Source organism: Capra hircus, chromosome 1 (assembly GCF_001704415.2).
Source record: "Capra hircus breed San Clemente chromosome 1, ASM170441v1, whole genome shotgun sequence".
In the NCBI taxonomy this organism is placed as follows: domain Eukaryota; kingdom Metazoa; phylum Chordata; class Mammalia; order Artiodactyla; family Bovidae; genus Capra; species Capra hircus.
In genome coordinates, this window is record NC_030808.1 from 65415578 (window position 1) to 65437186 (window position 21609).

At 32.6% G+C, this 21609-nt stretch overlaps 1 protein-coding gene across 5 annotated transcripts in view; it reads left to right on the forward strand.

Moving 5' to 3' along the window:
- STXBP5L (syntaxin binding protein 5 like) overlaps nt 1-21609 on the forward strand; it is a 317733-nt gene that overhangs the window by 116155 nt on the left and 179969 nt on the right. For all 5 annotated transcript variants that reach the window (XM_018043989.1, XM_018044072.1, XM_018044062.1 and 2 more), the window contains exons 6-7: nt 9648-9782; nt 16391-16454. In XM_018043989.1, coding sequence (XP_017899478.1) covers nt 9648-9782; nt 16391-16454 — 199 coding nt within the window. The remainder of the gene's footprint in view (nt 1-9647; nt 9783-16390; nt 16455-21609) is intronic.

Sequence of the window (21609 nt, forward strand, 5' to 3'; positions counted from 1 at the left end):
TTCAGTTTTATCAGTTTTTGCTTCATATATTTTGCACCCGGTTGTTTGGTGTATGCACACACATTTGGGATTATAATTTCTTCTTGGTGGACTGATATTTTATCTTTACATAAAGTCTGTCTGGTTATTTTCTTACCTCAGAACTCTTTTTTATTTGATATTATATAACTTATTCTTCTTTCTTTTGATTAATGTTTGTGTGGTATACCTTGTCCTTCTTGTTAGCTCAATATAAGTAAAGTTTCTTGTAGACAGTGTATAGTTGGGTTATTTTTTTAAAAACTCAACCTGTCAATCTGTGTATTGTAGTTGGTGTTTATATTTTCTGTAGTTGATACCTCAGGACTTAAGATCTCATTTTATTTTTTGTAGTCTGCTTGTTGGAGAAAATCTCTCTATTTTTCACTTGTTTTTTTTTTTCTTGCTGTTCTCTTTTTAATTTTTTTCAGAATTTCATTTATTTATCTTTACTTTTTAGTGTCTCTTTGTATCACTTCACTTCTTTAGAGGTTGCTGTAGGCGCTTCATTATATGTAAACAAATTATCACAGTCGTTTGCTATTGCATTTTCACAGTTTGAATGAAGTACAAAGACCAATTTTTTTTAATTTCCCTGTATTTCCCTCATTTATAATAAAATTTCCTCCTCTATATTTAGAACCAAATTGGACTGTGTTATAATTTTTTTCCAACTGTCAAACATAATTTAGGGAATTCAAGAGAATGAAAATGCATTATACTTACTCATATTTTTACTTTTTGTTATTTTTATTCACACTTGATATTCAGATATTCCTTTTTTATCATTCATTTTTCTTAAGTAAATTCCCTTTAACCATTCTCTTTGAGTTGATCTTTTAGTGACAATTTCTTGGTTTTCCTTCATTTTTAATAAAAATAGAAATATATTTGGTGTGGATAGAATTCTGGGTTGACAGTTCTTTCCTTTATACCCTTGAGTAATGCTCTACTTCCTTTTTGCTCCCTGTTTTCTGATGAGAAATCTACTATCATTGGAATATTCCCCCTGTAGTTAAAGTGTTGTTTGTCTCTTGCCACCTTCAAGATTTTTTTCTTTTCTTTTTTAGTTTTCAGATGTTTGGTTGTGATCTCTCTTGGTTTTGTTTCTTTGGGTTTATCCTTTTGAGCTTGGGTGGGTCTTTTTTTTCAGTTTTATATATCCTTTGTTTTAACTTTTACCAATTTTGGAAAGGTTTTAAACATTTTTGGACTATTTTTTCAGTCCCATCCTTTTCCTTCTGGGAAACTGATAACATGATTTTTAGATCCTTTGTTTTTGTCCCACAGGTCTCTGAGTCTGATTTTTTTTTTTTTTAACATCTACTTTCTGCTTTACAGATTGGATAAATGTTTTCTATTTGAGTTTACTGACTCTTTCTTCTGTTTCCTCCATTCTGCTGTTCAGTTTATCTGTAGGTTTAAATATATTCTTTTTTAAAAGTATTTTCTTTATTGTACTTTTAAGTAGTGAAATTTGTATTTGGTTCTTCTTTATACTCCCGTTTCTTTGCTGATACTTTATACTTTTTTCATTATATTTTATTCATTATTGTTCCATTTTACGATACCTTCTTTTAAATATTTATCAGTAAATTCTAACATCTGTATCATCTTCATGCTGGTAGCTATTTTTCATACATTCCCATTAAAATTTTTCCTTTTTTTGATATGCATGATTTTTTATTCAAGCTAAACATTTCCAGTATAATATTCTGATACCCTAGGCTTTGTTTAAACCTTTGATTTTGGGTGGGTTGTTTTGACATTGCTCTAGCAGCAGAAGCGCAGGTGTCCTCTAATTGCTCTCTGGTGAGAATAGAAGTTTAGGTTCCTTAGTTGGCCTTCACTAACACCTGTGATAGGGAGAGGCATCTTACTGGGGTGGAGTGTGGCTTCCATTATACTTCTACTTTAATCGCCCTGACCAGAAGACCTGTGACTTATTCTCACCCTCCCCATGTGGCTTCCCTAACTTGCTTCTCTCATTTGGAAATTGAAATATTCTAGATACAAAATGTTAATTCTGTCACTGTAGAAGAATGAGAATAAGCTTCTCAGAATTGCATTTGCGAAAAAACCATATTATTCCCTATGGGAATGCAAAGATTTGACTTATTTTTAAAATTTGACTTACATTTGTTTTCCAACTAATTATGAACAATAAAATTCAGTGAATTTTTTACTATCTGGTTAATTAAATCCCATTAAGACAATGAATTTAAATTTTCACTAATTAGTTTTATCTCTTGTATTATAATTCTAGCTAGATACAGGCTGTCCAAAGTTATTTTTTTCTTAAACAAATTTTGATTCCTTATTTTTGCTTTTATATGATTTTAATTTTTCAACTCAAACTCCTAAATATCAATGTTTGGCTTCAGATGCTGAGAGAATGCTATCTGTCTCTTTCCCCTGTTATTGGGATTTTTATTATCATCAGTATTATAACCGTCATGAGCTGTTTCAGGGGTACTACATCACGTTATCCCTTCTACAAGGTGTCATTCCTACTACTAATTTAGTAGTTTAGGTTCTTATCCTAAAATTTGAAGAGTAAGTAAGCAGCAGTCATTCAGCCACAGAACTACATTTCTTAAAATGTAAGTCATGAATTATCTGTATCAGAATCATCTAGAGGAGTGCTACATAAACTTTCATGTGTATGTGACTCACCTGGGGGGTCTTCACAGAATGCCATTTCTAATTCTGGGGTTGTGCCTGACACTCTGAATTTCTGCTAAATTCCAGGTGATATCATGCTGCTGGTATAGACTTCATATTGAATAGCAAACTGTTTATTAAAATATCAGTCATATGTTCCTCCCCAAGTCCATGGAGTCAGTTTGTGTGACTGGAATCTGGGATATGCATTTTAGTGAGATATTTATCTATACTAAAAATATAAAGTTTTTATCATTTCATGGTTCTTAACTGTAATTGTGCATCAAAGCCACCCAAAAAGAGTTTTAAAGTAGTAATGCTAGATATTACTCCAGAACTACTGAATTGTCATTCCCTGTTATTTGTATTTTTAATATGTAGAATCATACATCTGACTCTGAGTATAACCAGGTTGTAAAGAATGATTATAAATATTTTAGAAGGAACAGGAGCCAGAGTCATCATGCCTGATACTAGAAGTTTCACCTGGAATATACATTAAAAGCTTCCTTGGTAGCTCAGATGGTAAAGCGTCTACCTGCAATATGGGAGAGCTGGGTTTGATCCCTTGGTTGGGAAGACCCCCTGGAGAAGGAAATAGCAACCCACTCCAGTACTCTTTCCTGGAAAATCCCATGGACAGAGGAGCCTCGTAAGCTACAGTCCATGGGGTTGCAAAGAGTCAGACACAACTGAGCAGCTTCACTGTAGATTAAAAAAATAAGACTAAAATTGAGCTACATTAGAATTTAGGGGGAAAACATTACAAGGTTGAAATCTTCCACTGTTTTATACAACATAATTTCTATAACTTTAAGCCATTTTCTTTTTAAATGTATATTTTTGGTTTGTGTATTGATAGTGTTTCTCAAACTAGGATCTATGGGCATAGTTTTGGGGTTGTGAATTATCCATAGTAATTTCTGATTGTAATATTTTTGTTTTATAATTAGACTAATGGAAATATCGTGAATGATTTGAATAAACCATTTTATGCAAAAATGCTGTCATACAATTTAATATTTGAAGTTATAGTTGCATTTTATGGTTGTGTTGGCATCAAGTAGTATCATTTTAATTGTTATAGGTTATGTATCATGTATTCATGCCAAATAATTCTAAAATTATGTGATGGTATACTGTGGAACAGACTTCAAAGGTACTAAGTGGTAAAAGAGAAGCACAGAGTAAGTGTAGACTCACCAAATTGAAAACAACCTGTGTAGACAGAATCATATCCATATTGTGAGGTTTTTTAAGTTTTAAAAAAATGTGCTCATGTAAATTAATGTCATTTGAAGTCTAACTTTAGTTTTATTCATACTTATTTTTATTTTTGTGTATATAAGAGCCATAAGTATGAGGAATTTATATCTTATTTTTATATATTGTTTAAGAAGTTATAACGGTAAGTCAGAAGTGAGGAGCTGCAAAAAATTTTTTAAAGATCTGTATATTATTCAATATTGGGAAGTGTGTATTTTATAACAAATATGTGAAGTTAAAGAGTTCTTTGATCTTTAATGACCCAATCCACATACTGTATACTTTTCTACCATAGCTTTCCTTGATTTCTGAACATTCCTCTGGAATTAATTTCATAATTGAATGAATCCTTCCTTCCTTTGAACTCTTTATAGTAATTAACACATTTTACTTTTATTTTTCTTACTTGTCTACTTGTCTTATCACTGTTCTTAGATGTTATTAATATATTTTTAAAGGAAAAAGAATAAGTATGTTGTAATCAAGACAGGACTTTTTATAGAGAATTATACAGTGAAGGCCACATACATGGATAAATGAAAGGAATACTGAGGATATCTTAAGTGATTTACTGTGAAAGAATGATAGTAAATATGGATATAGGAACAATATTATTTTTTCAAAGTCCACATAGGTGGTGGTGGTAGTAAATAAATTATCAATGAAAATGCTATTATTAAGTACAATAAGTCCTGTAGGACTATTGATTAGTCACTTATAGAGTGGGTAGCCATTCCCTTCTCCAGGGTATTAAATACACAGCACAAGTATAATCATGTATTCTCCTTCACTTATGTCTATCATCTTAAGTAAATCACATTACTTTTTCTTTTTTTTAATTTTAAGAGTTTATTTGAGCAAAAATCAATTTGAATTGGGCAGTGCCAATAGAAGTGATTAGGAGTACTCACAGATAGCTAGGGACAAGGTGTTTATAGATAAGACCTGAAAGCAAATCAAGGAATTATTGAATTGGCTATAGCTTAAGTAGCTGCTTTATTTAGGAAAGTGTAGTTGGCTCTTTGCAAGTGGTTGTCCTTAAATTTCAATTTCTTTTTTTTTCTTTGAAGTTTTACCATGATAAAATGGATATACGGCACTGTCTTAAAGTATACACTGTAATGATTATTTACATACATCATGAAATGATTATTACAGTAAAGAGTGAACAGTGATTCAGTATTTCTATATATAATGATCACCACAATAATTTTAGTTATCAACTATCACCATACAAAGATATTACATTACTGACTATATTTCCCATGCTCTACATTTCATCCCTATGACTCATCTATTTTGTAGCTAGAAGTTTGTACCTCTTAACTTCCTTCACCTATTTCATTCATCTTTCCACTTCCCTCTTCCAGCAATGACCTGTTTGTTCTCTGTCTATAACTGTTTGTTTTGTTATGTTCATTTGATTTGTTTTTAAGATACCACCTTTAAGTGAAATCATATAATAGGTATGTTTCTGCCTGACTTGTTTAACATAACAAAAGATCCATCTATATTGTCACAAATAGCAAGATTTTATTCATTTTGTAGCTGAGTAATTTTCCATTGTATATGTATATATCACATCTCCTTTATCCATTCATGTATTGGTGGGCACTTAATGTTGCTCCCATATCTTTGCTGTTGTCAGTAATGCGACAGTGAACATAAGGGTGCGTATGTCTTTTCAAATTAGTGATTTTATTGGGTTCAGATTAATTCTGGAATTCTTTCTTACTTGTTCAACCACTATTCATCAGTTGGACATTGGACATAAGATGAAACACTTCTGTCATAAAGGGTCTAGTTTATCAATCAGAATGAGGAATAGAGTACTGTGGTTTAAGGAATATTTATAATTCTCTTTGGAACTTCTTCATGTATTCCATTGTTCTTGTACATAATGTAAAGTCTGTATTGGAATTTTGCCACTTGCTTCAGGTCTCATTACTTAGACTTTTCTCCTTAACCGTATAAATGACTATATAACCTTTAAGCTAGCTCCTTTTCTACCCCAAACTCCTGTATTTGTGTCTACTTTAATGGGATTAGCTTTTTTTTTACTCTCTGTTCAGAAAGTTCAGTTCAGTCGATCAGTCATGTCCAACACTTTGCAATCCCATGGACTGCAACATGCCAGGTTTCCCTGTCCATCACAAACTCACAGAGCTTGCTCAAGTTCATGTCTATTGAGTCAGTGATGCCATCCTCTGTCGTCCCCTTCTCCTCCTACCTTCTATCTTTCCCAGCATCATGGTCTTTTCAACTGAGTCAGTTCTTTGCATCAGGTGGCCAAAGTATTGGAGTTTCATCTTCAGCATCAGTCCTTCCAATGAATATTCAAGACTGATTTCCTTTAGGATGGACTGGTTAGATCCAGCCCCTGCAGTCCAAGGGGCTCCCAAGAGTCTTCTCCAACACCATGGTTCAAAAGCATCAATTCTTTAGCACTTAGCTTTCTTTATAGTCCAACTCTCATATCCATACACAACTACTAGAAAAACCATAGCTTTGACTAGAGGGAACTTTGTCAGCAAAGTAATGTCTCTGCTTTTTAATATGCTGTCTAGGTTGATCATAGTGTTTCTTCCAAGGAGCAAGCATCTTTTAATTTCATGGCTGCAGTCACTACCATCTGCAGTGATTTTGGAGCTGAAAAAAATAAAGTCTGTCACTGTTTCCACTGTTTCCCTATCTATTTGCTATGAAGTGATGGGACTGGATGCTGTGATCTTAGTTTTTGAATGTTGAGTTATAAGCCGGCTTTTTCACTCTTCTCTTTCACTTTCGTCAAGAGGCTCTTTAGTTCCTCTTCGCTTTCTGCCATGAGGGTGGCATCATCTGCATATCTGAGGTTATTGATATTTTTCTCGGCAATCTTGATTCCAGCTTGTGCTTCTTCCAGCCCAGCATTTCTCATGATGTACTTTACATGTAAGTTAAATAAGCAGCGTGACAATATACAGCCTTGATGTACTCCTTTCCCAATTTAGAACCAGTCTGTTATTCCATGTCTGTTTCTAATTGTTGCTTCTTGACCTGCATACAGATTTCTCAGGAGGCAGGTAAGGTGGTCTGGTAATCCCATATCTTGAAGAATTTTCCACAGTTTGTTGTGACCTACACAGTCAAAGGCTTTGGCAAAATCAATAATGCTGAAGTAGATGTTTTTCTGGTATTCTCTTGCTTTATTGATGACTCAACAGATGTTGGCAATTTGATCTCTGGTTCCTCTGCCTTTTCTAAATCTAGCTTGAACGTATGGAATTTCATGGTTCATGTAATGTTGAAGCCTGAGCATTGCTTTGCTAGCATGTGAGATGAGTGCAATTGTGTAGCAGTTTGAGCATTCTTTAGCATTGCCTTCCTTTCTTTGGGATTGGAATGAAAACTGACCTTTTCCAGTCCTTTGGCCATTGCTGAGTCTTCCAAATTTGCTGGCATACTGAGTGGAGCACTTTCACAGAAGCAACGTTTAGGGTTTGAAATAGCTCAAATGGAATTCCATCACCTCCACTAGCTTTGTTGGTAATGATGCTTCCTAAGGCTCACTTGACTTTGCATTCCAGAATGTCTGGCTCTGGGTGAGTGATCACACCATCATAGTTATCTGGATCACAAAGATTTTTTTTTTTTTTTACAGTTCTTCTGTGTATTCTTGGCACCTCTTCTTAATATCTTCTGCTTCTGTTAGGTCCATATCATTTCTGTCCTTTATTGCACCCATCTTTGCATGAACTGTTCCCTTGCTACCTCTAATTTTCTTGAAGAGATCTCTAGTCTTTCCCATTCTATCGTTTTCCTCTATTTCTTTGCATTGGTCACTGAGGAAGGCTTTCTTATCTCTCCTTGCTATTCTTTGGAACTCTGCATTCAAATGGGTATATCTTTCCTTTTCTCCTTTGCCTTTAGCTTCTCTTCTTTTCTCAGCTATTTGTAAGGCCTCCTCAGACAACCATTTTGCCTTTTTGCATTTCTTTTTCTTGGGGATGGTCTTGATCACTGCCTCCTGTACAGTGTCCCTAACCTCCATCCATAGTTCTTCAGGCACTCTGTCTATCAGATCTGATCCTTGAATCTGTCACTTCCACTGTGTAATTGTAAGGGATTTGATTATTGATTATTCAGAAAGGGTGATCATAAATCCTTTTTAAAATGAGCTTCCTCTTTCTACATAGATTGAATTGGAAATTGATTGTCCATTGACTAGAAACATGACTATTAAGTTATTCCCTGTAGAACTTTATTTGGCAACAGCACTTCTGGACTTTAGGTTTGATCAAAATTGTCTAATATCATGTATGTTATATTTTAATTAGATTATCAATTAACTCAGTAAATGTGTGTGTAATAACAAGACTTCTAGTTTTTTAATTTAGTGTGCTAGATGCCTTCAGCAGGATACTTTTGAATAGATAAAGTTTGGGCTTCCCAGGTGATGCAGTTGTAAAGAACCTGCTTCGCCAATGCAGGGAGATGTAAGATACATGTGTTTGATCCCTGGGTCAGGAAGATCCTCTAGAGTAGGAAGTGGCAACCCACTCCAGTATTCTTGCCTGGAAAATCCCATGGACAGAGGAGCCTGGCAGGCTATATTTAGCCCATGGGCTTGCAAAGTGTTGGATGACTGAGCATGCACACACACAAGAGTGTACAAAAAGTCAGTGAACCAGATTGAAAATATAAATTTGACATGCTGCATGTTCACTGTTACATAAAGAGGTACAAGATGAAATCCTTCTTGGAATTTATCATTCACTGTCCTTTTTTTTTTTTCATAGTGGTCTGTCTGCTTAACATCAGAATTCTGTTTTTCTCTTCTAACAGTTTGCCAGCTCCTTTTCTAAATAAATTCTAGGAAATATTATGGCTTAATAACAAGTTCTGGCAAGAAGATAACTGAACTTATCCCTCATGTCTTTTTAAAAGTGGTTAAGGAGCATAAGTAGGCCAAACTAGAAAAAGTGATGATACTGTGAATAGAAGACTAACAAATCCCCAGATTTCATATATAGAAGTCATGGTTGCTCTGGCTGTGGAACAAGTTCCCAGAATTGGTCAGAAAGCCCATTGTGAAGATAAAGGCAGAACAGAAAAATAAAGAAATAGTATAATGGATCTCTAACCTTACAAGTTTTCTTTACACTATTTAAATGCCAAGCATCAGGAAAAAAGTAAATAATTTATCGCTTCATGTAGACAAAACTACAGTCTCTCTGAGAACTCTGAAAATTATGTTTCATATATACCTAATTTTTATTTCAAGTGACACTATTATAAAAATCCAAACATAGCTTTGTAGAAATGCAGTAATTTTTCAACCAGACAGTAATGGATTTGAATCCCAGTTTTGCACTTATTAGCTGTCAGTCCTAGGCAAGTAGAAGTACAAATTCTTGACCTCAGTTTCCTCTTTGTAAAGAAAAGTTGTATATATGTCTTGAAGTGCTATTTTCAGAATTAGAAATAATATATATCAGTGTCCATATCAGACACTTATTTAATAGTGGTTGCTTTATCATTATTATTTTTAATGACATAATCTTGTCATTTACCATATAAACTCTGCTAATAATTAAGTGCTACTGAGTATATAGTAAATTTTATTGTTTATATAGCTATCACTGTAAAAAGTGTAAAGAAATTTAATGCTGACCAGATATAAAATTTAGATATTTTAATTGTAATTTTCTTTCTTTCAGAATTACTTACTGTCATCTACCTTTCCAGAGTAAATGGCTCTATGTTGGAACAGAAAGAGGAAATACACATATTGTAAATATTGAATCTTTCATTCTTTCTGGATATGTTATCATGTGGAACAAGGCAATTGAACTGTAAGTTTGAACTTGAATACCACTATATTTGTATTAAATATTTTTAGAGTTATATAGTACATATATATATCAAATTCCAGAGTTATTTGAAGCATCAGTAGCTAATTTATGATGAATTTGAGTGAAAAGTTCATCTAAAATAATTGAAAACTATAAAGTTTTTTCAAAATAGATATTGTAGTATTAACAGATGCTAATTTTAGCCTTAAAATAGTATAAATAATTAAGGGCTACTATGTATGCAAACTTTGTGGTAAAATAGTAAGGCTTATTCTAAAAGGTATACATGAAAATCATGTCATTTCTTTATAGTCAGTATAGCCACTTCCAGTGGGAATGGCAAGAGGATTGTTATCACATATAGTTTAATTTTAAAATAATCATGGTCAGTTCACATGTTTTTAAATACTGATAGCTTATTCTTTTGGAGAAAGCAATGGCACCCCACTCCAGTACTCCTGCCTGGAAAATCCCATGGACGGAGGAGCCTGGTAGGCTGCAGTTCATGGGGTCACTAAGAGTCGGACATGACTGAGCAACTTCACTTTCACTTTTCACTTTAATGCATTGGAGAAGGAAACGGCAACCCACTCCAGTGTTCTTGCCTGGAGCATCCCAGGGACGGGGGAGCCTGGTGGGCTGCCGTCTATGGGGTCGCACAGAGTCGGACACGACTGACAAGCAGACTGACGCGACGTAGCAGCAGCAGCTTGTTCTTTGCTTGCCCCAGTAACATATTTTTCTGGCTTCTAAAAAGAATCGGTTCATCAATATCTTTCCCATTGTGATGTATACAGCTTTTTGGATATGTGGCTGATGGCTATTACCATTTTCACTTTGTCACCGATATTTACGTTTCTGCACATGTAAAATGTGAAATCCCTCCAATGTGAAACTTTATGGAATTTCAAGCCATCTTTTGTAGTATATATACAAACAATTCTCCTTGTCAGTGTGTTAATTGGGGAAACTATTTTTCTTTAATAAATGTTTACGCTCTGTACCTACCAGGTCCTTAATAAGGTACATTTGACTTGAGGTTGACTCATTCTCTCTCTTACATATACATATTCTAAGTTATATAATTGTTTTTCTCTAAAACTCTGATTAAAACAGCCTATTTTCATGAAATTTGACTTTGGTTTTCATAATAAATCTACTATTCCCTGTTCCCAATATTTCAGTGTACATGCATATTGCTTGATAGGAAGGGGATATTAGCAGTTATATTCTTATTACAATTATCTATTTGTATTGTGTCCTAATGAGTCTTTTTTTTAATTAATGGTAACTCTTCCTCATTAGAATAAGAATAGCTTCAGGGCAGAATTCTTTGTTGCTCATTTTTTTTTCATGTTTGTCTTATTTTGGTGATTTCCACAGAGCGGCTGCTAAATAACTAATGACGTTAGTGAAAATTAGTATGATAAATAGATACACAGTGCTGTTGACTTAAAGCTTTCATTTATAATTATGATTGGCATGAGCTTTTTTGTTCATATATATTTTAATATTCTATATATATATATTTTAAAACATTTGTCCTATAGACAGTTATGTGTCTCTCAAAAAGTATTTTTTTTTTCAGCTATTTGGGAAAGGATTTTCCCCCTATAATCTTAAATCTATAAAAGCATTACATAATGCTGAGCTTAATATTTGTTTTCATAATGTTTTGGGTTACTGATAGACACAAGTAAACCTGAGAGATAGAGATTTTATACAAATTTGCTATTAGTTACAAATAGTAATAGATTTGTGTTCAGTTCAATGCTGCTACAGTAATTAAGAAGTATTTTTTTGTAAACAGATCAAATATTTCACCATTCTTACAGTGTTATTTCTATATTCATTTACCTAACAAATCCTTTTCATCATTCAGATTAATACTACCTGAACTGTGACTGATACCCTATATGTATTTACATAGTTTATATACTTTATATTTTCTGAACTAATGATTTTAAAATGTATATTATAAAGGAGGATAAAGCTAGGAGAAATTAAATAAAATAGAAAGGCATTTTTATTTTTCATAATATCTTATACATGTGATTCTGAATAGAATCTCCTATTTACGTAAATAAAGTGTTTTATGGAGTTGTATGTACCTATGAAAATAACCTTGAAATATCCTCAATAAATTATTAGTAGCCACCTTATCTCCTGACTGTTTATTGCTTTATTTAGACCAGATTTCCAAAAGTGTGTTCCATGGTAACATAGTCCCACTGAGATAGATATAATTTTAAATCCCAACTTCCAACTTCCTTGAACAGTCAGTCTTTTAATTGCTCTCTACCTCTTGAGATACATTAGGAAATGCAAACCACTTAGTAATATGTGTTAAGAGTTTGCGACAGTAATAAAATATGCATTTAATTAAGAAGACTCATTTTATAACTAGAACTTTACACAAATTTTAACAAGACATTTTAGGTGTGAGAAATGCAGAATTATCTTTAAGATGTGATATTATTTCTATTTTAAGTTCTTGAAATACTTTTTATTTAGTGTTTGTCTTTTTAGCTTGTGTTTTCAGTGAAGTCTCCAAGTTGTAATTGTAGGCAGTTCTTATAATTTTAAATTGTTCGTGTTCTCATAGTGTATATGTTAGTTATTTGAAAACTGGAGGCCATTTTTGTGATGTCTGTAGAAACAATAATGTCTATAGAAAATAGTCTTTATAATAATGTCTTTATAAAATAGTAATATAACAAAATGACATTAAAAATTTTAATTGGAAAATATATTCCAGGTTATAACACAGAGATAGGTGTTTCTGCAGAGCAGTCCCAGCTTTAAAAAAAAAGGGGGGGGGAGGAACCTATTTCTTCTACATGTGATTAAAAATTTGAGCATGAAGTTTAGAACTAAATAAATATAAGGCTTACCATCTTCAAATATATTTTCTGAGCACTATGATACGCTAACTCCTGGAAACCAGACATAATTTCTCTCTTCTTGGAGATTCCAAAGTAATAAAGGTGAGATTAAGTAAAAAGGCAGTTACACTATATTGGAAATATAATGTTGCAAGTTTTGTAAGAAGGATGCCTAATATAGATGTGAGGTCCTAGTGAAGTATCTGTGAAGGAAGTTACATCCATGAGATCTGAAGGATGAGTCTCAGTTAGATGAGCAGAGAATAAATTGGGGGAGAGGGTTTCCAAGGGAGGAAACAGAAATGTTAAAGGATAGAGTGTGAGAGAGGTTTTGTTCCATGCACAGAAGTTTTAAGGAGTTTAGTTAGTTGGGAATGGCTAGGAGAAAGGATGGCGAGCGATAAAGCTGAGAAGATAGTAAAGATACACAGTATGAAAGTCTTATAAGCCAATTTGAGCATTTAGACTTTATCCAAGGTCAGGAGCTAGGTTTTGAAGGGTTTTAAGAGAAAAATTCACTTGACCGAACTTGCACTTAAAAAGTCTACTCTGAATGCAGGTATGGAGAAATCATTGAAAAGAGAAAAGACTATATTCTTGGCAAAAATTATGGAGGATTTAGGAGTGAAGATAAGCTGACACATTAAAGAAATAGTTAGAAGACAGAAGAGGCAATATTTGGGTCTTGTGAGAAGATGTAAGAATAATAGAGAATTGAGTGAGTATTTGGCTTGAGTAACTATGTAGACAAAGGTGTCATTTAGTGAAAGAAAGCAGATTAAGTAGGTTGGGAGTAAAATAATGAGCTAAATTTTAGGTAGGTTGAGTTGTGTGTATTTTTAAGTTATTCAAATGGAATTGGTATGGGAGAATGGAAGGATGTAGGATATATGGAATATATCAGAATATTCTATATATATTTGAACCTAATGACATCAGAATTTACATAGACATTGGAACTATGAGAATATATGAGATTGTACCTGGAGAATGTATATAAATGAGGTAGCAAACTTGTAGACAATGAACCAGTTTTGACTCATGGGTGTGTTTTGTTTGCCCATCAGAGTATTTAAGTATATTCTGAATTATTAGTTTCCAGAATTTAAGAACTGGTAGAATAGAGATGAAAAATTGAATTTCCAGCTTTTCATAAAAACAATTCCTAATGAAACAATCCCAGTCCATTATTCTTGCATGGCAGTCAGTAATCAGCTGAAACTAACAACTTTCCTTTTGTAGGTGGGTAATGTGTTATCATTCACATATGGGCTTCCCTGCTGGCTCAGGAGGTTAAGAATCTGCCTGCAATGCAGGAGACTCAGGTTTGATCCCTGGGTCAGGAAGATCCCCTGGAGAAGGGCATGACAACCCATTCCAGTATTCTTGCATGGAGAATCCCATGGACGGAGGATCCTGGTGGGCTACAGTCTGTGGGATCGCAAAGAGTTGGACATGACTGAACGACTAACACATTCACATTCAATGTGCTAACAGTTTGGCACAGTTCTTATTCAGCCTATTGAACTCATTTGCAATATCTACCTGGCTCCCATGGTGTCTTGAATTCATGATCATATATAATATGGGAATACATTTCAGTCTAGAACAGAATACAAAGAAATACCAGTATTTAAGATATGGGAAGAGAAAGTCCACAAAAGAAACTATCAAGAAGTCATTGTGATGAATGGAAGGAAGAGAAATAAATAGGGATTTTAGAATTACTGGGCATTGTTTAGATGACTGTCCCATGAATTTAATTCCATCTAAAGCAATTTCTATGATATTTACGGAATCCATAGGACACAACTGCTTTTTAAAGTAGTTTCTAATGGCCATAATTTTGGCAAAGAATGCTTGGTAGTTTTTGAAAATTCAGTGTTGGTGAAAAAAGTCATAAAAAAATACATCAAAATGTTAATAGTCATGAGAGTTTTCCTTTTAACTTCTGTTATCATCTTTAACTTTCAGGGTTCTTTTATTTTTTACAATTAAAAAAAATTTCTTCTATAGCCTGAAAAAGTTATTACAAATAACTTTAGATTTTTTTCTAAACTTAAGTGTTTTGTAGAGTCTGTTAAGTTAGTCTTGCATATGGTCTAACTTGCATATGGTCAGATTTGCAGTGTTGATTTGCATATCATGTCTCTAAGAATTTCTGTAAAAGAAAAAAAAATTTTAACTTTAATCCAGACTTTCCCAAACTTTTTTTGATATAGAACATTCTTTATGTGAAACACCTTATATATTCACTAGTTTATCATGGGGTACACTTTGGTACTTGTTGTTCCAATCAAACACAAGAGACATAGAATTTTGGTTTATTGGATATTATTAGTTACTAAAAGATAATTGAAGGACATTGTCTTTTATCAGAGCCCTTTATACTGTAATAAAGCAGTATAATAATATAATATAATATAGTATAATAAAGCATTTATATGTGAATGATATATTACATATAAGTATAGGAGAACTGCAAAAAACTATATAAACTTTTCATGAAGCCTTTTCTTCCTGAACATATTCTAGAATGCAAATAGTAATTCTAGTATTGAATTATTCCAATGATTTACAACAAACTTAATGTATAGTATTTATTGAGTACTATGTTTTGGTATTTCGTTAAGTGCTGTATGTGTATTCTAATCCTCACTATTATTCAGTAGGTTCACTGCTATCCTAAAAAATTTAGGATAAAACCATTAATGAGATATATAATAAATATGTATTTATTAATAATTCTTTGAGTCACTCTAGGGAGTTGTATCTGGGGAACCCGGAGTTACATAATTTGTCACTTTTGTCTGACTCCAAAGAATTTCTAAAATTTAAATTTTCTTGTTTTGTGCAGAATATTTGATGGTTTTCACGTGTGCCTAAGAAATAAATTATAACTATGTCAAATATACTTATAATAGGGTTAATCTGACACAATTAAGTCATTGAAGACAGGATGTGGAAAAATTAGCAATAATCTATGTCATATCAGTTCATGTCATATTTAATCGTGATATAATCATACTCAACGGTGGTATCTGTTAAGGTAGGAAACATAAAAAACATGCCAAATATTGGAATAGGATAAATTTAAAGTCAGATTAGCAGAGCAAAGATCCTTTTAACAATATGCTGTTAGACTGTTATTGATTATTCTAGTTAACCAGATAAATGAGACATAACCAGTGAAGTAGGTTTCCCCAATTTCTCAGATTTTTGTAAGATACCTATCACTGGCAAGAGTCTATTTGTAACTCAAAGGAGCCCCTGTACTACCCATTAGAAGCAAAATCAGAAATTTCTTGTCAAAGGAAATTTTAAATTTGATATGTACTTTGCAGTTTAGTTGAAACAGGTTTACAGCATCACCCTTGTGGTCATATAAGTCCTTTTGTCTGTATAAGTACAACTTCATTCTTAAATTTTCAGAGAAGCAGATCTAGCAACACACAGATAAGCATATAAGGTAATGAAGAATGCATTATTCTGTGGATTAATGTTCTTAAACCAGATTTTTAAAAATAGTCCTACTTTAATAGAGTTAGTAGGGAAAATAAAAATATTCTTAAAGAAAAACAACCAAGAGCTTAAATTAGTTTATGCTAAGCTCCAGAATATTGGGAGTGTATTTCACTGTAATCTTAATTCCTTTGTTTCAGTCTCTAATGGCAAAGTGTTTTAATGTTTTTTTAAAGTGACTCTCTTGAATTGATTTAACAGATCCACAAAGACTCATCCAGGTCCAGTTGTGCATTTAAGTGATAGTCCAAGAGATGAAGGGAAAGTGAGTATTACAGTACCATTATTCTTGAATTTATTTTTCTTATTCTTGAATAAAGGTGTTTATTATTGTTATTTTATATGTAACATCTAGTACAGTGCATTCAGTATAATCTAAAATTAAAACATGTTGAATGAATGAATGAGCAAATGAATGAGTATATTATTTACACTAATAATGGTTCCAGATTGAATCATTAATTTCACCTAGAGTTAAGTTGATATTTAATTATACAATTTTGAGAAAGGCATATAACACATGTGCTGTGTTGTGCTAAGTCACTTCAGTCATGTCCAACTCTTTGCAACCTCATGAGCTATAGCCCACCAGGCTCCTGTGTCTCTGGGATTCTCCAGGCAAGAATACTGGAGTGGGGTTGCCATTCCTCCCCTAGAGGATCTTTCTGACCTTGGGATTGAACCCGGGTCTCTTATGTCTCCTGTACTGACAGGTGGGTTCTTTACTACTTACTAGTGGCAGAATTTTGAGAAAAACATATAATATGTTGAACAATTTTAATTATCAAGTATTCTATGCTTAAAGATAAAAATATTATCAATATAATTAATCATTGGCCCATGATATTCAGTAATGGTAATGATAAACAGCAATATTAAATAATCATAAATTAGCCAATCTTAATTTTATAAATAGATAATAATATAGAAAATGTTCTCAGATTGCAGAAATAATCTTAATAATCTCCATTATTTATAATTTTCCTTTAATGATTTGACCCTTGGGTCAGGAAGATCCACTGGAGGGAAGACATGGCAACACAACAGTATTCTTGCCTGGAGAATCCCATGGACAGAGAAGCCTGGCAGGCTATAGTCCATAGCGTTGTAAAGATTCAAACACGACTGAGCAACTGAGCATGTACACTTTAATGATGAGGAACAAAGTTGATAAAAGCTCCAAAGTGTCACTTTCATTATCAATATTGTCTCCTCAAATGTATATATTTTTGCTAAGTACTATATAAAACACACAAATAAATTATATAGATTTGGTTCTTTATTTTTAAATAATAGAAACTGGATTAGCCTAATCGATACTGAGCCTGAAAGACAAGTCCCCTGATAGTAATAGAAAGTACATTGAATTTCTTCAAACTGATTTATAAATAGTGTAATTCCAATCAAGTGTCATTCAGATTTACTTTTAAAATTGAAATTCAGTTAGTTTACATTATTATATTAATTTCGTGTATAAAATATAATGATTAAATATGTTTACAGATTATATTCCACTAAAAGTTATTAAAAGGTAATGGCTCTAATTCCCTATGCTATAAAATATATCCCTTGTTGCTTATCTATTTGATAGATAATAGTTTTTATCTCTTAATCCTGTACTCCTAATTTACCCCTCCTTCCATCTCCATTCTGGTAATCACTAGTTTATTTTTTGTTTCTGTGAATCTATTTCTCTTTTGCTGTATATGCTTATTTGCATTATTTTTAGATTGCAAATGTGACATATAGTATTTGTGTTTGAATAATTTTACTAAGCATAATGTTCTCTTAAGTCCATCCATGTTGCTGCAATTGGTAGAGTTTTGTTTCTTTCTATGCTCGATTATATTTCATTGTATATATAGGTGTGTATATATAACTGCCAAATTCTTTTTATGTGTTCATCTATTCGTGGACATTTGGGTTGCTTCCATATCTTGGCTATCATAAATGGTGGCGGTTTAGTAACTAAGTTGTGTCCGACTCTTTCGATCCCATGGAGTGTAGTCTGCCAGGCTCTTCTGTCCATCGAGACTCTCCAGGCAAGAATACTGGAGTGGGTTGCCATGTCCTTCTCCAGGATATCCTCCTGACCCAGGAATCGAACCCAGGTCTCCTGTACTGCTTGGATTGCTTCCATATCTTGGCTATCATAAATAGCACTGTTCTAAATATTGGGGTGCATGTAGTCTTTGAATTTTGTGTTCATTTTCTTAATATATATACCCAGGAGTAGAATTGCTGGATCATATGGTAGTTCTTATTTTAGTTTCTTGAGAAACTTTCATGCTTCTTTCCATAGTGGCAGGACCAATATATATTCTGACCAACATGTACAAGTGTTCCCTTTTCTCCACATCCCCTCCAATATTTGTTATTTATGGACTTTTTGATGACAGTCATTCTGACAGATACAAGGTGATATCTTATTGTGGTTTTGATTTGCATTTCTCTAGTAATTAGCAGTGTTAAGCATCTTTACATGTCCCTGTTTGCTGTCTGTATGTCTTCTTTGGAAAAAAGGTCTATTTAGATGTTTTACCCATTTTTTAGTTGGGTTGTTTGTTTTTTTAAAATATTGAGTTGTATTAGCTGTTCATGAATTTTGAGTATCAATTTCTTAGGCATATCATTTGTAAATATTTTCTCCCATTTTGTTGGTTGTCTGTTTATTTTGTCAATAGTTTCCTTTGCTTTGTGAAAGCTTTTAAGTTTAATTTGGCCCCATTTTTTATTTTTGCTTTGTTTCTTTTGCCTTAGGATACAGCTTTTAAAAAAATAAATATTGCTACAATTTATGTCAAGTGTTCTTCCTGTTTTTTTTTTTCTAGGAGTTTTATAGTTTCAGGATTTAAGTTATATCTTAATCCATTTTGAGTTTATTTTTGTATATGGTATGAGGAAATCTTCTATTCTCACTATTTTACATGTAGCTCTCCAGTTTTCCCAGAACCACTTATTGAAGAGACTGTCTTTTTTCCATTTTATATTTTTGCCTCCTTTGCTGTGTATCAATTGACTGTAGATGCAAGGGTTTAGTTCTAGAATCTCTATTCTGTTTTATTGTTTTATATGTCTTGTTTTGTTCCTGTACCATGCTTTTTTTATTATTGTAGCCTTGTAGTATAGTCTGAAGTCTGGGAGCATGTTACCTCCAGCTTTGTTTTATCCTTTCAAGATTGTTTTGGCAATTTAGCATCTTTTGTGATTCCATATGAATTTTAGGATATTTGTTCTAGTTCTGTAAAAAAAAATCTCATAAACATTTTGATAGAAACTGCATTAAATCTGTAGATTGATTTGAGTGTATAGACATTTTAACAAAATTATTTCTTCCAGTCAAGAGCTCAGGATGTCTTTTCATTTCTTTGTATCATTTTCTGTTTGTTTCTTCAGTGTTTTATAGTTTTTAATGTGTAGATATTTTATCTCCTTGGCTTTTTATTTCCAGGTATTTTATTCTTTTTGGTGGGATTTTAAACAACATTGTCTTTTACTCTCTGATAGTTCATTGCTATTGTACAGAAAAGCAACAGATTTCTATATATAAATCTTGTAACCTACAACTTTTCTAAATTCATTTATTAGTTCTAATAGTTTTGGTGTGGAGACTCTAGGATTTTCTATACAAAATATCATGTCATCTGCCAATAGAGTTAATTCCTTGCTTTCAACTTGAATTCCTTTTAATTATTTTTCTTGCCTGATTCCTGTGACTAGGACTTCTAATATTATGTTAAATAGAAGTGGCAAGAGTGGGTATCCTTGTCTTATTCCTGATTTATATGAAAGTCTTTCAACTTTTCACTGTTGAATATGATATTACTTGTGGGTTTGTCATAAAGAACCTTTATTATGTTGAGGATTGATCAAAAGCTAGGCCACAAAACATGTCTCAACAAATTTAAGAGAATGGAAATAATACCAAACATTTTTTCCCAACCAGAACAGTATAAAACTAGAAATCAATTACAGAGAGAAAAATGGGAAAAAATCACACATGTGGAGACTTAAAAACATGCTACAAAAAAACCGATGAGACAATGAGAAAATCCAAAAATGCCTTGAGAATGGAAAAACAACACTCTAAAATCGGTGGAATCCAGCAAAGAGTTATTAGAGGAAAGTTTATAGTGATGCAGGATAAACACAAAAAAACCCTCAAACTATCTAACCTACCACCTAAAGAAATTAGAAAAAGAAACAAAGCCCAAAGTTAGTAGAGGGAAGGAAATAATAAAGGTAAGAAAGGAAACATATAAAATAGAGATTAAAAATCCAATAGAAAATATCAGGAAAACCAAGAGCTGATTTTTTGTAAAGGTAAACAAAATTAATAATCCTTTAGCCAAACTCACCAAGAAGAAAAGAGAGATGACTCAAATAAAAAAAATAAAAAGTTAGAGAGGAGAAAAATCAGCTGATAACACAGAGATACAAAAAATATGAGAATACTACATACAAAATAATAAGATAATACAGTAGTTATATGCCAACAAATTGGACATCCTAGATAAAGTGGACATATTTCTAAAAACATACAACCTATCAGACTGAATCAAGAGGAAACATAATTTAAATAGACCAATCACTGGGAGTGGACTTGAATTTGTAACTAAAAAAAGACTCCCAGCACAAGAACGTCTAGGATTGGATGGTTTCACAGAAGAATTCTGACAGACATATAAAGAAGGACTTATACTTATCATTCCCAAACTATTCAAAAAAAAAATAATTTGAAGATGACAGCACACTCCAAATATCATTCTATTAGTCTGGTGCTACCCTGATACCAAAACCAGACAAATAAATTACAAAAAAGAAAATTACAGGTCAATATCTTTGATGAATATAGATGTAAAAATTCTCATCAAAGCTTTAGGAAACAGAATCCAAAAATATGTTAAAAAGATCATACACTATGATCAAGTAAGATTTTTTCCAGGAGTGCAAGGATGGTTCGACATTGCAAATCAATCAGTGTGATACACAACAGAAACAAAAGGAAGAATAAACAGTCACACTCAATTTAATAGACACAGAAAAAGAATTTGACAAAATTCAACATCCTTTGATGATACAAGCCCTTAGTGAAGCAAGTATGGAGAATTTACTTATTTTTAAAAAATTTACAAGCTGATTTTAAAAGTCATAAGAAAAACAAAATGTTTAAGAATAGCCAAAAATTTTTTTTTATGAATAACATTATGATATTGGTATAGGGCAATACAAGAAAACCAATGGATCTAAGAGATATTCCAGAAATGATTCAGGTATTTGAGAGAATTTTGTATATTTTAGAGAAGATATTTCATGGAATGATAAACTATTAAATAACTGGCTTTCATCAGTTGGTATCCAGTTTGAAAAAAATTTTAAGACCTCTACCCTTTACCTCTCACAGAAATAAATTCCAGATA